The 15498-nt window shown below is 43.8% G+C and overlaps 2 protein-coding genes across 2 annotated transcripts; one reads left to right on the top strand and one right to left on the bottom strand.

The window, feature by feature from the left end:
• Positions 1–498: 498 nt before the first annotated feature.
• LOC306746423 (2-aminoethanethiol dioxygenase-like) lies at positions 499–13913 on the bottom strand (the record flags this gene model as incomplete). Its single annotated transcript, XM_079229337.1, has 2 exons — positions 499–621; positions 13131–13913. The coding sequence occupies 2 exons, from the start codon at positions 13911–13913 to the stop codon at positions 520–522; spliced, it is 885 nt and encodes a 294-aa protein (XP_079085463.1). The 3' UTR covers positions 499–519.
• Positions 7309–8682, top strand: LOC306746923 (E3 SUMO-protein ligase EGR2-like; the record flags this gene model as incomplete). The annotated part of the gene is made up of 2 exons (XM_079229909.1): positions 7309–7453; positions 7619–8682. 2 exons carry the CDS (start codon positions 7309–7311, stop codon positions 8680–8682), a joined length of 1209 nt encoding a protein of 402 aa, XP_079086035.1.
• Positions 13914–15498: the final 1585 nt, after the last annotated feature.

The following is a 15498-nucleotide window of genomic DNA, read 5'->3' as shown; positions in this document are numbered from 1 at the left end:
CTTTTTGTCAACTGCACACACACACAAGCGTAGATATATAAAAAAAAGATTAATTAGCTGTTCCGACATAGAACCAAATAAGAAAAAGTATGCTTATTCAAACTGGTATTTTTATAATGATATATACACACACACACACACACACACACACACACACACACACACACACACACACACACACACACACACACAAACACACAAACAAAAAAATGTTTATGAATGTAATAATGGTATTTACAAACACCTTTAACATTTACTTTAATGTAAAACATAACCAAGCAAAACACCTAAGTAGCATTTATTTACATACAGATACAAAATTGCTTACATTTTCAAATAAATTTAGAACTGTTTTCTACATTTGATATTCATTAAGACACAGAAACACACAAAGGACCTGGAATTGTACAAATTAACACATAAAGCGACGTTTCAGGAAAACTTTCAAAATGCTGCGTTTCAATCCAATCAAAAACAACCAATTTAAAGAAATGAACCAAACATTATATATTCACGTTATTAATCTGTTTCAGGTTTATGAAGTGACCAGTGGCGAGCAGCAATCCATCTGCCGAGGACCGTCCGCCCACTCAGGCCCCCGAGGAGGACGAGGGGGTTGCCCTTTAACACACACACACACACACACACACACACACACACACACACACACACACACACACACACACACACACACAGTTATGCACGTGATTCAAAGACACACATGAAATTAAAACCCCCAAAATGGTTATTTTTTGTTGTTTAATGTCACAAAAACAACAATTTCCTCTCATTTGAGTTGTAAAAGTTGGTGTATCGATATTAACTTAGTGGAAACAGAGTTAAGACACACATGTCACATTTCCATCATGTTTTCCACTTGTTTCTCCATCGATTGAGCTTCATGGAGCTCTTTTAATGACCTCATTTCGTTCCTCATCTTCTTCTGCAGAAGACTTGTCTGCACCCGTTTATCTGGTTAAGTTACATGTACAACACAAGCCGTGCAGATGAGCCCATCACAACAATCTCCTTGTTCAGTCAGCTGCATGGCGGCACGCAGACACAACAAATTGCACGTTCCTCCACAAATATTTAAGATAGTACAACACGAACCATACACAGCCCACTTTGTACTGGGAGGAAGTGGACAGGGCGCTGCAAACATTGAGGCTCACAAGCTTGAAAAGTAAACTGCCATGGAAGTAAAAAGAGGTGTTTATTTGTTTATTTGTGGCTATAAACCCTAAACACGTCGGAATATACGGAATACTTTTAAAACGGAGGATCTGTAACATTTTGGGAGTGGCATGAGTATTTTCTCAAGTACTGTACTCGAAAATTCAAGGTATCTGCATTTTTGAAGCGACTTTATGAGTATTTTTTACTCCAGATCTTTGTCTTGGCAACTTTAACTTTTCAGATGACAGTTTCCATCCCTTCCTGTCCAGTGAAAACCACGTATCTCCAGGTGTGTTGATTCTGAACGTGTGCAAACCGGAAGGATGAAGGTTCCTTTACGTGTTCTTCTTAAGCTGAACAAACTGTTTGAAAAGTCTCTTGGATCAACTGAAATAAAAATGCATCGTCACAAAACTGAAGAAAACGGTCCTGTTTTAGTTTGAGCTCTTTAGAGATGCGAGTTTATACGTGTAACATGATGCATTATGGGAGATTACACTTGTAAACAGTATATAAAGAAATAAAAAACAACATCTAAAGCAATAAAATGCAACTTACACATGAATGCAGCAGAAACATCATATGTAGATAAAACACTGACACAATTAATACTTTTACTTGAAGTACTTAGCAGATAATACTTTCATACTTTTACTTGAATGCAGGACTTTTACCTGCCGTGGAGTATTTTCAGAGTGTGTACTTTTACTGAAGTAAAGGACCTAAATGCTTCTTCCACCACTGCTTCTACCTTAGTATTTAGAGTGTTTGTACGCATCATCATCATCATCATCATCATCATCGTCATCATCATCCTCCTCGTGTCCAGAGCAGCAGCAGCTCTCCCAACACCTCCGGCCTCCACTTCCAGTCGAAGAAACATCTCTCTGTTACAATCTGCCGTCCAGCAAAAAAAAAATCCACTTCATTACCATAACAATTTTAACTGCGAGGGTGTAAGCAAAGTGAGGTGGGAACAATCGTATTGTGTCCCCCCCCCCCACCCCCCCTTTCTCTCTCTCTCTCTCTCTCTCTTTTTGTCATTGGCAGCCCACTCAGACCCCGGGTGATGATGACCCTTTCCGGGGGCGAGCCAGAAATCCAGAGCGGGTAACTTTGTGGTCCGGGCCGACAGAACGTTGGGCTCCATTCACCTCAAGGAAGCGTCTCCGTTCCCTCTCTCCGTCTCGTTCTCTTTCTCTTTCTCCACCCGTCCCTCCATCTCTCTGGAGAGCGAGGAGGAGGCCCGCCGGACGGAGGACAAGGAGGATTTGTCTTCACCGTGGGTTTAAAAGTGAGTTTTGCTCTTTTGTCACAATAGCTGGGAGACAGAGGAGGGGATGCCACTTAGCTCTACTTGGACCTTCTTGGTGAAAAATAGCTTCGTGAAATGAATTCAAAGTACAAATCATATCGAGTGGCGTCAAAGAAGTGGGAAAAGTGAACGAGTGAAACATCACTTCTTTTCAGAGTTGCATTTTTGTTCATATTGGTCGTTCTGTGCTCAGTATGAGAGGATTTATGTGTGTGTGTGTGTGTGTGTGTGTGATGAAGATAAAACACCTGGAAAACAGAAACGTCAAATACAATCAACCGTTAACAATTTTAGGTCTTTAGCTTTCGAGAAGATGAACATGTATTTCTGAAGGGGGATAATGCAAATATTTAGTGGAAGTCAATGTTATTTGTAAAAGGTTTCCATCTATGGTAGTAAGCTTTATTAAATATGTTGCTTCTGTGTAGCTGTAGTGGGTTTTCTGAGTGAAATAGATTGAAGCTTGATGCCAGGAGTCAACGAAAAGGCCTAAACTTTGGCTTATTTAATAATTTTGCCAGAAGAAATGCCTCTTTTAATTTCCAATTGTAGACATTTCATTTACTCGGGAGCTAAAACGATTTGTCGATTCATCGATATTCTGCCGTTATTTTAGTGGTTGAATCATTTAAGTCAATTTTCCAAATAAACATCCTCCAGTTCCATCTTCTTAAATGTGAGGATGTGTTTGTTCTGTGGTAGTAAACTACATATCTGTAGATTTTCTACTTTCTAATAGACAAAACATTTATTGATTCATCGAGAAAATAATCAAGTAACATACAATGAAAATACTGGTGAGTTGCATCCATCATGGGATTGTCTGAACAACCAAAACATGGATGTTATGTTGATTATACACATTTGTATTGAAATCTTGTATATCTGAGCTTATTGTGAGAGCAGCAATGTTAATCATTTGGCTGGTAAAAGCAACTTTGATTGGAAATTTGAAAAAAAAACTACTTAATTGCAGTACTGCAATATGTTTCTGTTTGCAGCGAAACATTTTTTCCTGCTTTCACGTTTATATTTTTGCCAACATTGCCTTTGTTTTGACGAATAAGCGCATAATTCTCTTTATGTTGACTGTAGTGAAGCTACAGCTTTTGTTTCCTTTTGTGCCTCCGAAACCCAACGATGAAAATAGGTAAAGCGTTTTAATCTGTATTTTTTTTTGGACCAAGCCCAACCAGTGAGGTTGAAATGATCTGGCTCAACACAGCAGGACTTATTCCGTCTGTCTTTGACTTCATGAGCAACAAAAGTGATTTGAAACCACCAGAAAGCTAATTATCCTCGTTTGATATTAATCGGCGAGCTCCGAGAGTATCTAAGAGACGGTGTTGAAGCCATTCACGTTCATTGACGGGCCTGTCTATTATACGACACTCAAGCAGTCAATACATCACATGAATATGCAACGCTGCTATTGACGGCTTGGTTAGAGGGTTCATCTCCAGAACCTCTATAACCCTGAATCCTGTGCAGGTTGATCAAGAATGTCACCCCAGGATGAGAAACGGGAACGTATACCAGAGTGATTTATGTTTATTCTTTGTATGTCATCCCAACGCCCCGCCGTCTGTTTGGCTGAACCAGCACCTACGGGTTGAACTCAACGTAGTTTCATAAAAGATTATCTGGTACTTTCACGCCGTGGGGAATCATTTATCAACTCTTTACTTGGAGTATTGCATAATCTGACTATTGATGTTCATGGATGTCCTTCCAAAATGAGTCATCGAGTTGTTCAGTATTTGATTTGTATTTTGTGCATCCAAACTACAGACAACTACTTTTTTGCGGGGAGCTGGGTTGCTACATGCAGCGAAGAAGAAATGACCAAATTAATTTTGATAAGAAGCGTTTGAAATATCTACAACTCACATTTCTGGGCCTTGAAATAATAAATGAACACATCTAGAGTTTAAAATAAAAGCAACCAAAGTGACTCGAAGGCCGAAGGAAAGGATTTGATAAGTCTTGATGTTATAAAAAGGATTTAATCAAAATTTGAGGTAGAAATCTTCAAAATGTCCTCATTAAGAAGGAAGAAGCAAGTGTCCTATTGTTCTGTTACGGCTCCAATCTTTGATGCTACAAATGTCAGGTGTCAACATGAGGTCTCGAAGGTCACGCGTTTCTTGCGAGCAGCAGCTGACGGCGTGAAACCTTCGGCTTGGAGAAAGAAAGCCCCAGAAAGGGGCAGTTCGGGTGATTTTGTTGTTTTTCGGTTGCAAAAAAATTGGAAAAAAGGGGACGGCAGGCGGCAAGCAGGGCGGCCGGCCCGACACCCAAGCGTCGTTTGAGGACGTAGACAAAGATCCATATTAACAAAAACTGCAGATGACAGATGATTAATCGGCGTGGCGGGGTCTGCCGAGCCGCCGGACCCCCGGCTGACACCCCGAGCCACCAAACACAAAACCAAAAACCCCCCAGAGCCTCGGCGGCCCGGAGGAGCGTGGGCGAAGGGTGGAAGCAGGGCACCGTCCCATTGGAGCAGTGTGTGTGTGTGTGTGTGTGTGTGTGTGTGGAGAGAGAGAGAGAGAGAGAGAGAGAGAGAGAGGAGAAAGAAAGATGGTGTGTATGTGTGTGTGGGTGGGTTTGTGTGTGTTTGTTCATCACATTTTGACAGAGAAAGTGTGTGTGTGTGTGTGTGTGTGTGTGTGTATATTTGTTACAGGACGAAGAAAGCGTGTATTTGTGTTGGCGTGTGCGTGTGCCTGTGCATGTGGGAGTTTTTGTGTCTGTGAGAAAGTGTGTGTTTTCTAAGTATGTGCATTTGGTTTCTGAGCCTGTTCATTGCAGTTTGTGAGTGCATATGTGTGTGAGTGTGCATATGTGTGTGTGTGTGTGTGTGTGTGTGTGTGTGTGTGTGTGTGTGTGTGTGGACTGGCCAAACCCCCATCTGCCACAGGGTGGGCGGCTCGCCACACAACGACAATACACAGCAACATTTTTGTCACTGTGGGCGTTCAAAAGGCTGCAGGAGCTGCAGGAGGAGCTGCAGGAGGAGCTGCAGGAGGAGCTGCAGGAGGAGCTGCAGGAGGAGCTGCAGGAGGAGCTGCGGTCCTCCTGCTCGCTGTGTTCTCCGTCTCCGCAGCTCGGTGATGCAGCAGCTCCATCAGCTCTTTAATTAATCAGCTATTCAACAAATCAAAAAGATTTAAATATGCTCAGTTTACGCTCCGAACATCCAAAGGTCCGGGTGATTCATCTTCTGGGGTCCATGAGGGTTTCATGAACCCCACACATGTTCCACCTCTGCATGTGTGGGAGTACTGCCTATGCTAATTGTATTATAAAGACATGTGTGTCTCCAGAAGGAGCCGGAGTCTACGAATGTCCTCAAGTGATGTCACTCGAGTCAACTTCAGTTGGGTCTGAAGAGTGTGAAATAAAAAATAAAATCCAATCTGGAGCAGTGGATTTAGAAAGAAGTGAGCAACCGAGAACTCTGCAGCCCGATGCTCACTTCTCCTCCAGGCCGCATTAGCCACTAGCATAACATAACTGTAATATCTGGCGTTGCATTGTGGGTAATGTGCGGAATAACAATTATTTTAGTGCACAACACATTTTTGTAACAGAAGTTTGTTTCAGCATTTAATCATCAGCAATCATCTGTCGGGTCTGAAGATTTAATGGCCATTTTTCTATAATATTTAACAACCGCCCAAATAAAAAGAGAACACCACTCAACCATATGTGGCAGTTCTTGACAAGTCATGGGACAGATACAGAGCTACTCAACCAGTGCAATTATCAAATTCTTAATTTAACCTCAAAGGTATATTGTTGATATAAATCAAAGTAATATACCCTTAACTAAAATAAAGCTTTCCTTAAAAACATAGATATATATGAGATACCTGTGATAGCAACGTTATGTGTGCTGTTAAAAAAGAGAAACAATGTATATATCTTCTTTTATTTTTTAAATCTTTTATCGTGTCCTGTCTTTTCAAAGTATATGTATGTTAAAATGTGGGTTTTTGTAGTTAATACATACAAATGAAGTGTCTTTGATGTCAGCAGCTGCAGGTTTTCTCTCTGCATCACTAACACATATGGCACTAATGTGCCTCACATCATCATTAATTAAAACCAGACTAAACCACTAAACATGGAGACATCACCAAGACCAACCGGCCTCTTCTTCTTCTCCTCACTAATCACCCCATCTATCTCAGCAGGGCAACAATAGCAAGACTCAGTCAGAGCAGAAATCTGTTCCTGACAAGGCAAGAGAGAAAACAAATGGGTCTGAGCTGTCAGTGTGTGGGCTCAGCTGGCACAAAGACAAAACAAAGCAACACGGTTTTACCCGGATACCAACCATATAAGCAGAGCGAGATCCTCGCACCTCACCGGATAATCCTTTTATGGAGAGAGTATGACCGGAATTCCGAATGTTTTTCTTCTTCTCTCCCCTCCTTCCCGCGGGTCTGAGGGCAGCACGAAGCACCTGTTGATGTTCCCAATGGATGTTAAAATAAAATCCCCGAATATAAAAATTCCCCATTTCCCCACCTTCTTTTATTTAGTTAAACTTCAACATGTCATTGAGCTCAACCAGTCCTATTTCTGGAGTTCCCTCTTATTCTCCTTTTTTTTTTTTTTGTTCAAACCCAAGTCCATACTTGGTGAATGACGTGTCGGGATACCCAGCGATTCCCTTTATAACCCTACTGCACCATTCAGGAGCTGTTTACAAGGGATGAGGAGCCGAACAGTCAAAATGTTTGAGAGAAAATTGGATTAAAACATAGCCTCTAATTCTAAATCTAAACCGCCTGATCACCAGGATGACTGCGAAAATAGCGAATGAAGTGTTCGTGTCTCTCAGCAGCTTTGTCGATAGTATTCCCAAAGATGTGTACTCGGCGGAGGGGTCGATTGTTTTTAAAGAAGAGGATGTAGGGGTCGAAGAATATGAAGAGAATGAAAGCGGTAAGAATTGATGTCATTTGTCCTGAAGTGGTTTGGATGGAGGTCTGGGTGAAAGTGAGAAAAGTCTTATTTTAATTGCTCCAAAATGTTTAAACGAACCGTGGTGAAGTGTCATGAGATGATGTGCTCGTTCCGTTGCATTCTAACCGAGTGTACTTTTTCTAGGTACCCTTCAGTTACAGGGGAAGAGCGCACCTGAGCTGCCTTTCCACGACGACTTGGCTCACTACGCGGCAACTTTACGCACGAACCCAGTGGCGTATACGGGCAAGTTCTCGATTGACTTCGGCGGCGCAGGAGGACCGTGGACCCCGAGGGACGTCATCAACGTGATCAGCGCGGACATCGCAGCCCCGGTGTTTGCGTCGTCTTCACGATTACCAGATATTGGCGCAAGAGGCGGAGGAGGAGACGCAGCGGACGCGGGGAACTGTACCATGGCGCACGGACATCCGGACATCAGCCACATGTACGCGCCTCCCCATCATCACCCTCATCCTCACCCCCACCCGGCCCCTTCCTACTCCTGCAGCGGGGACATGTACCAGGACCCCTCGGCGGGAGGGTACCTGTCGGCGTCCACCTGCTCGGTGGCCTACCACCCGCCGCCGACCTACAACCCTGCGCCTAAATCGACTGTAGACGGCGCCGCACTGCTGTCTATCATGCCCGAGTACGGAGGCTTCTACCAGCAGAGCTGCCAGAGAGATATGCAGGCGGCTTTCCCCGAGAGGAAATCCCTCCCGTACCCGCTAGACTCCCTCCGGGTGCCTCCGCCTCTCACTCCTCTCAACACCATCAGGAACTTTACGCTCGGTGCGCCCTCGTTGGCGGCCGAAGGCCCGATGGCCGCCGCCTTCCCCGGCCACCAAAGCCTCCCTCTTAGGCCGATCTTGAGACCCAGGAAGTACCCGAGCAGGCCAAGCAAGACGCCCGTCCACCAGAGGCCGTACCCGTGCCCGGCGGAGAGCTGCGACCGCCGGTTCTCCCGGTCGGACGAGCTGAGCCGACACCTGCGCATCCACACGGGCCACAAGCCGTTCCAGTGCCGCATCTGCATGAGGAACTTCAGCCGCAGCGACCACCTCACCACCCACATCCGCACGCACACCGGGGAGAAACCTTTCTCCTGCGACCAGTGCGGGAGGAAGTTCGCCCGGAGCGACGAGAGGAGGAGGCACATGAAGATCCACCTCCGGCAGAAGGAGAAAAAGTCCTCAGCGTCCTAATTAATCCTCATCCCGATGCTGCTGAATGTGAACTTTCTGAATGTGAACATGTCCAGTGGATCGGCTCCTGCCACAGTCAGCCAAAGGAGTCCACATCTCACCTTGTGGTTCATATTTAGTCAAAAGGTGGAAGACATCAATGGAAGCATCATTCCTCACTCTCAGTGGTCCAGATTATTCACAGGGACAGCCTACAGTACATACACACACACACAGTTGGACATTGTGGTGTTATATTGTAAATGGAGTCTGTTGACACTTAACATGATAACAGTTGGTGTGCTTCTTTCAAACACAGTGTGCCCGACTGCTGCGGCTCGCTTCAGTGCTTTGTGGCAAGGCATTGTGTCTTTTATGCTTCATATTCTCATATTCTCAGGGATTCAATCACAATCCAGGCTGCAAACATGGGACCAAAATGCTGCAGGTCAGCTGAGTGAGCAGTTTAACCAGCTGTGGTTGGGCTTCAACCGCAGTTTAATGCACAAAATCTGTTCATCTCAGAAACTAATTAACAATAAGTCACTGTGGGAGGTGTTTCACAACAACAATAATTTCTCTTCAGCATTTTGGTTTGGTCGTGAGGAAAATGTAATTCATCCCATCTCGGATCTGAAGTCTAATTTAATTGCAAGCTGGAAATCCTCACATGTTCTTCATTGTTTTTATAGTAGCGACATCATCAATGTTCAATATTTATCATATTAAAGTTCAAAGACGTCTTGCAGGGTATACATGAGGCAGATACGCGCCATACATCTTGTAATGTTGTGATGATACTAGGCGCTCACTAATGATGCTTGTTTATCTAAATGGCCAATTTTAAAGGCACTAATATGTCACCATGCAAAATGTTGAAGGTTGATGTTAATGCAAAAAACGGACGGCAAACATACATTACAGTCACTATTTGAGTGTGCCTGATGCACAATATTTAAAAGGTCTCTATGCAGCAGCAAGCCATGATTAGCGATGTAAAGCGGAGTGTGGTGTAAACGGAGCTTGTCTGTCATCTGTTTACGGCCTTTAGTGCATGTTTTGTGCACGTGATTAGCATGGTTAGCTCGCGGCCGCTTTGCGCTCAAACGGCGTTTTACAGCTGATTTGCAGGAGCGTAGCAGCACCCACCCTTCCTCCATGCTGCTGCGTCACCCCTCACATCAACAGGGTTAGCCCATGTCGGCACCGTTAACGGCATTAGCTGCGTTAGCTGCGTTAGCCGGCTCAGCTGTCGTCGCCATGTTGAGAGCCGTGTGGACGCAATAGAAAATGCTCTGAATTTCAAATACAGCTTGTTGGAGTCAGGAGACGAATAAACGCGGTAATTTGAAGCGATGCGGAGAGTAAACCCAAGAGACATTGTGACATCACAAATCAGGGCGGGGCCAAAGCGAACTGTGAAATGTTCATTGGCTAGATGCAGCAAAAACAAAGCTTTTAAAAAAAATCTGTATTTTGTATCATGTTAGAAATGTTGGAACAGCGTCATACTTTAACATCACCTGATGAAGAGTTGACTTTGGTTTATGGCACATGTTGGGATTTTATGAGATTGTAGCCTGATAATCTGTTTAGATTTTTATTTTCAGGTGTATGCACTGACTGTGGATTTGTAAAAGAAATCCAACCAGCGTTTCTACCTGATGGATGTAAGATTAAGAGAGAGAGACTGGAAAAATAAGTGTTTTTGTGTTTTATCATTTTTATGCAAACAAGTCGAGCACTAAAGCTTTTGTTCTGCTGGACTGATGCTTCTCGTCAATGCAAATAAACGTTGACTTGTCGAGTTGTTGTGGCCGCTCTTTATTTTGGCATAAACGTCTATTTCAAGGTTCTTCCAGAGACTTTGGAACTCAAAGCACCCACATTCAAAATCTAGAATCAAGAATGTTTGTGTTAGCCTAACAGGAAAATCATAATTAGATGAACAAGAACATTTAAGTTGGCAGAACTTGTCTAAACTTGAAAATCTTAGTTAAGTCACCTATTGTCAAAAGTTGAGAAAACCTAAAAATAATCACTGCATCATGTTGCCTCGATATTTGAACTTTTCCCAAGTTTAAATGTACAGTGTATCAGCAACGTATGGACAGCATATGCAGACAAATTTACAGGTATCTTTGCAAAAGTGTTTTTTATTTTATTTTACATTTCAGACTATTTAAACTCCCAACAGAGACACAGATACTGGTCGTTCAGCCACACAGAGCTTCATCAACCTGCTAAAGGACGACTCAGTGCTTGGAAATAGGACATTTTATTGAAACCTGATCCAGTAGATTTGACTGTCAACATGTTTCAGAGAAACGCCCCAAGGAGCTTCTATAAAATAAAATGTATTTAAGTCATGTTTGCGTTCCTTTTTCTTCACACTCCACATCACTTACTGAAGCAAATAAAGCAAACTTGTCTCGGCAAGATAAACAGCACATTTGTATATGAACCGACAGAAAGCTTTCATTGTTTAGGCGAAACCCGTGGATACAGTCGCTGATCGTTCAACACACAATCGGATGAAACGTCAGCTGATTAGAAGACATGTCGCCTCAAACCTTTATTCACACAGTGATTCAACATGTAGCACACAAGTCACTGCTCTCTCAAATAAAAATGTTGCAGCAACTGCTGACAAATTTACGACGTATAATTTGAAATAAAAGTGTTCCGAAATGCAAGATTTCACATTTCAAAACGGTCCCGTGCTTTGACGTCTTTCCACCACTAGTTTCAGAATAAGCATCATTTTTTTTAGTAGTGCAAACCGACATTATTGAATGAAACCTTTAATTGAACCACATTGTTACTTTACGCTTCACTTCTTTGCTGCACAGCTGGAAATCAGCCCACTTTTCATTCTATAAACATCATGAACCCAAACCCTCGCATTCGTGATTCATTCCAACGTAAATTGTAAATCACACTGACAATTCTTTAAACATTGTGGCCCAATAGTGAAAAGCTCTTTTTTTTCTTCCTTATAAGAGACAGTCAAACTTTGTGTCGAGAAGCTGAAGTGCACATCCTTCAAACAGTCTCCTGAAAACCAGTCAGCCATACAAATCACAGACAGTCCTGAGGATCAAACAAAACCAAAAAGACGATCTACACTTTCTAGAGTATTAAACACAACGCAAAATAAACCGGCAGATATATTTGAGCCTTCAAAAAGAGACGGGAACAGAACGCCACAAAGCCTGAAGCGGGAAGACGATTAGAAACACGCGGACACAAGTCCCTCTTTGGTCTCGGGACACTTCCACAGAGACTCAGCTCAACTCAGGTTGGGAAACACTGATTTTCAAATGCTGCATTCAAAACGCAGTCAGAAATCTGGAATTTCCAACACCTATAGATTATAACTACGGCTATTATGTTTGATTGCTGCAGCGTGGGAAAAACTAAAATGCATGCATGCATGCAATGAATTGGCTTCATACCAAAAGCAAGTATTTCATGCAATACTGAAAGTTGACATTTTGTGTATAAAGGTTATACAAAAGGATTACTACATAACTTTGACCAAACATGCAAGCAGCAGACTTCCTGACTTTATCTCAAATGCAGCATAAGCGCCCTGCACATCATCAATTTGTCATTTCTCCTGCAAAAATACCTCACAGGGGCTTATTTTTAGCACACTGCTCACATCGTTTGCGGCTCCAATTTGGGTGCTTTTCGTTTGAACCGTTCGGGTGATTGGTGATATGCTCCTGTAGTGGTTCACACAATGATACCACCTTTAAATTAAATAGATCCATCAGATAAAAGCCAGAGGTGCGTTTGATGAGGAAACTTTTTAGGAGATGCAGGAGGCCTTCAAGTCCTCTCTTTCCCTTGTTAGAGCTGTCAATCACCGACGGAGACTACATGGCAAACGTGGACTTGGAAAACTGAAAATTAGGGACCAAACAAATGTATCACATCAAAAATTAATTGCGTTCCATTTTTTTTTGGGGGGGGGGGGGGGGCAGGGGGGTAAAATAAATCTCTGAAAATTGTAGGAGTGACATTACTTAACTCCTGTAGGTGATTTTCTAAAGATCCTTAAAAACAGACAGCGAGAGGGATCACAGTACCAACAGGATGTTAGTTTTTTTTGCCTGAGGCGCCAATTTTTTTGTTAAAGTGAAATGGAAACATGAGTCATTACATTTCACTTTTGGCAAAACAGGAGTTACAGCTGTTCGCCATTGCAGGTCAGCACTGTTTACAACACCTTACAATAGGGTCACCTAATTTGGTGCTGTTCATCTACAGGGACAGCTCACCAGGCTTCACGTGGATTCATGATTTAGAGAGTGAGCCTTCATTGTCCAACCAAGTCCAAAAGCCTCGTGCACACACACACACACACACACACACACACACACACACACACACACACACACACACACAAACACCAGACCAGCCAAAAGGAGACAGGTCAGCCAGATGGATCAGAGGCAGACCTCCGGGCCCGGGTACGGCTCCGCTCCGCACCAGAAGTCCGGGGGCTGCGAGATCTCCACGAGCCAGACCTCCTTCTCCTTGTGCTCCGGGTCTTTAAGCTTCGCTTCGGCCAGGACCTTGTAGTAGTGGCAGTCTCTGTCCTCGTCCGGGTCGTACGGCGGGGCCAGTATGTCCATGAACGCCGTCGGGCCGTCCACGGCGTCGATCCGGTGGAGGTTGTCCCGGTCGGGCGACAGGACGCACGGGGCGCTCTCCTCCGTGTACTCCTCGGTGGAGCGCAGCACGGCGCGCCGCAGCGCGTCCCTCTGGGCCGGGGCCAGTTGGGACGCCGCCGCCGCTGCCGCCGCCGCCTGCGTGCCGCCGGCAGGGCGCTCCAGCCGGTCGAAGCAGCTGATCCTGACCTTGCCGTACATGACTTTGAGCATGCCGTGCATCCCCGGGTGGTCGTGCAGCGGGATGGACGCGCCGCTTTTCAGCAGGAACACCCCCATGCTGAACTGGTCCGTCTCGCAGATGTGCATGTAGGTGACCGGGGGCCCGCCGTGGTGGCTGAACGGCAGCGCAGGAGGGGACACGCCGGGCGAGCTGTCGTCGCCTCTCCGCGGGGCCAGCTGCAGGTCCGCCGCCCGTACTTCCGTCATTAGACTTTTCAGTTTGCTCTGGTTCTCCAGGAAAGACTTGCCGGCCTCTTCGCCGACCCGGGGCGGGCTCCTGAAGGCGAGGAGAGCCTGCCGAGCTATTCTCTGAACGATGGAGGTCATGTTGCTGTCGCCTGGCATCATACCGGAGCGAGGAGCGACGTGGTCCGGTCTCCACTCGTCGCTCGTTAGCCGTAGCCCTTTAGCTAGCGACAAAGATCGTCGAATGCGATGACGAGGACTCACCCCGCAGACATTCTTCCTCGCGCATTTTTGGATGGTTGCAGTGTGAACTCTGTATTTCACCAAAACATGATTGAGATGACAAGTTGAGATGTAAATCTGGTGTTTTATTGAAAAATTAACTAAATTATATTGAGCAAAGCATATATTCATATGCAATATGTTAACTGAAGCTTTCAGTAATATAAGTTTATGCACTTAAAATAAATAAATCAGAATCTAAATTAGATTTGTTTATTGCTTAGTATGTTGCAAATACAATGAACTTGACGAGGTGGAAGGTGCATAACAATACACATTGCAGTTGCAATAATAATAATATATATTATAGAATAAAAGTGGCAAGAGTATTTTAATGAAGAAAATAAGTGCAAAAAAACCTTACATGTACAAATTAATAGAGCTGTCATTATATACATTAATTAAACAACACATATATTTAGAAAATAGAGTGAAAGTCTACTTCTTCCCCCCAACAAAAAATAATTCGTAATCTACAGGGGTTTCACGCTTTTATGATGCACCGAAATTATGACAGAGTGAGTCCTCAACTCTTTGTCCACCTCTTTGTTCAGCACAACACCGGGTTCATTGCCCGCTGCCTCTGCTTTCTTCTCTTTCACGTGGCGATACATACGTGCTTCTTTCATGCGTGGACATGTGAGGAAAACTAACACAACCAAATATATGTGTATATGAATCTGCGGGCGTGATTTTAGGACACCATTTAGACTCAGGAGCAATCAGTCATATTGAATGCATGGCCATTTTTGAATAACTGTCACACACGTCCGCACCAGGCTTATTTCCGTGAATGGCGGAGGCACGGCCGTCTCTGATTGGCTTACAGTTATAAATCCAACGACTACTAACCAATCAGAGGCAGCGTAGCGTAGGTCACGCCTACTCCACATTACATTTATAGCTGCCAGACAACATTTACCGGTTTACACCACCTCCAATTTAATTGGTTACTCCTACATTTAAATTCTAAATCAACCAAAACTGAAATCATGAGGATGAACACATCAATGCACCAATACTGATACTGTATTCTTCTCACTGTTTTACTACTGTTTATTGTTATTTTATTTATTTTACTTGATTGTTTTTTTTTGTTTTTTTGTTTTTACTATGTGTCTCTATTGTATGCAAGGCTGCTGTAATCCCGCAATTTCCCCACTGAGGGACTAATAAAGGATTATTTTATCTTATAATTGTAATCCAGTAATATAGTATATATTATTATGCAATAGAGCATATATTAAAGTGGTGCACAAACACCCACCCACATTTTGGAGTGAAACTCTACAGCTGTTTGGGGGTCAAAAGGTCATGTGGCTTCCTTTCCATCACACTGAAAGATCAGTAAAATAAAACACTAAGATTTGTGTTTCCTTGAGGGTAAGAACCACACTTAATTAATTCTCAACACGATGAACAATGACTCATGTATGTGAGCGTGACTCACTTGTTGTGGCATCTG

Source organism: Taurulus bubalis (assembly GCF_910589615.1).
Source record: "Taurulus bubalis genome assembly, chromosome: 14".
NCBI lineage: Eukaryota > Metazoa > Chordata > Actinopteri > Perciformes > Cottidae > Taurulus > Taurulus bubalis.
Note: the sequence above shows the minus strand (reverse complement) of the source record. Positions and strands in the feature narration are given on the sequence as shown.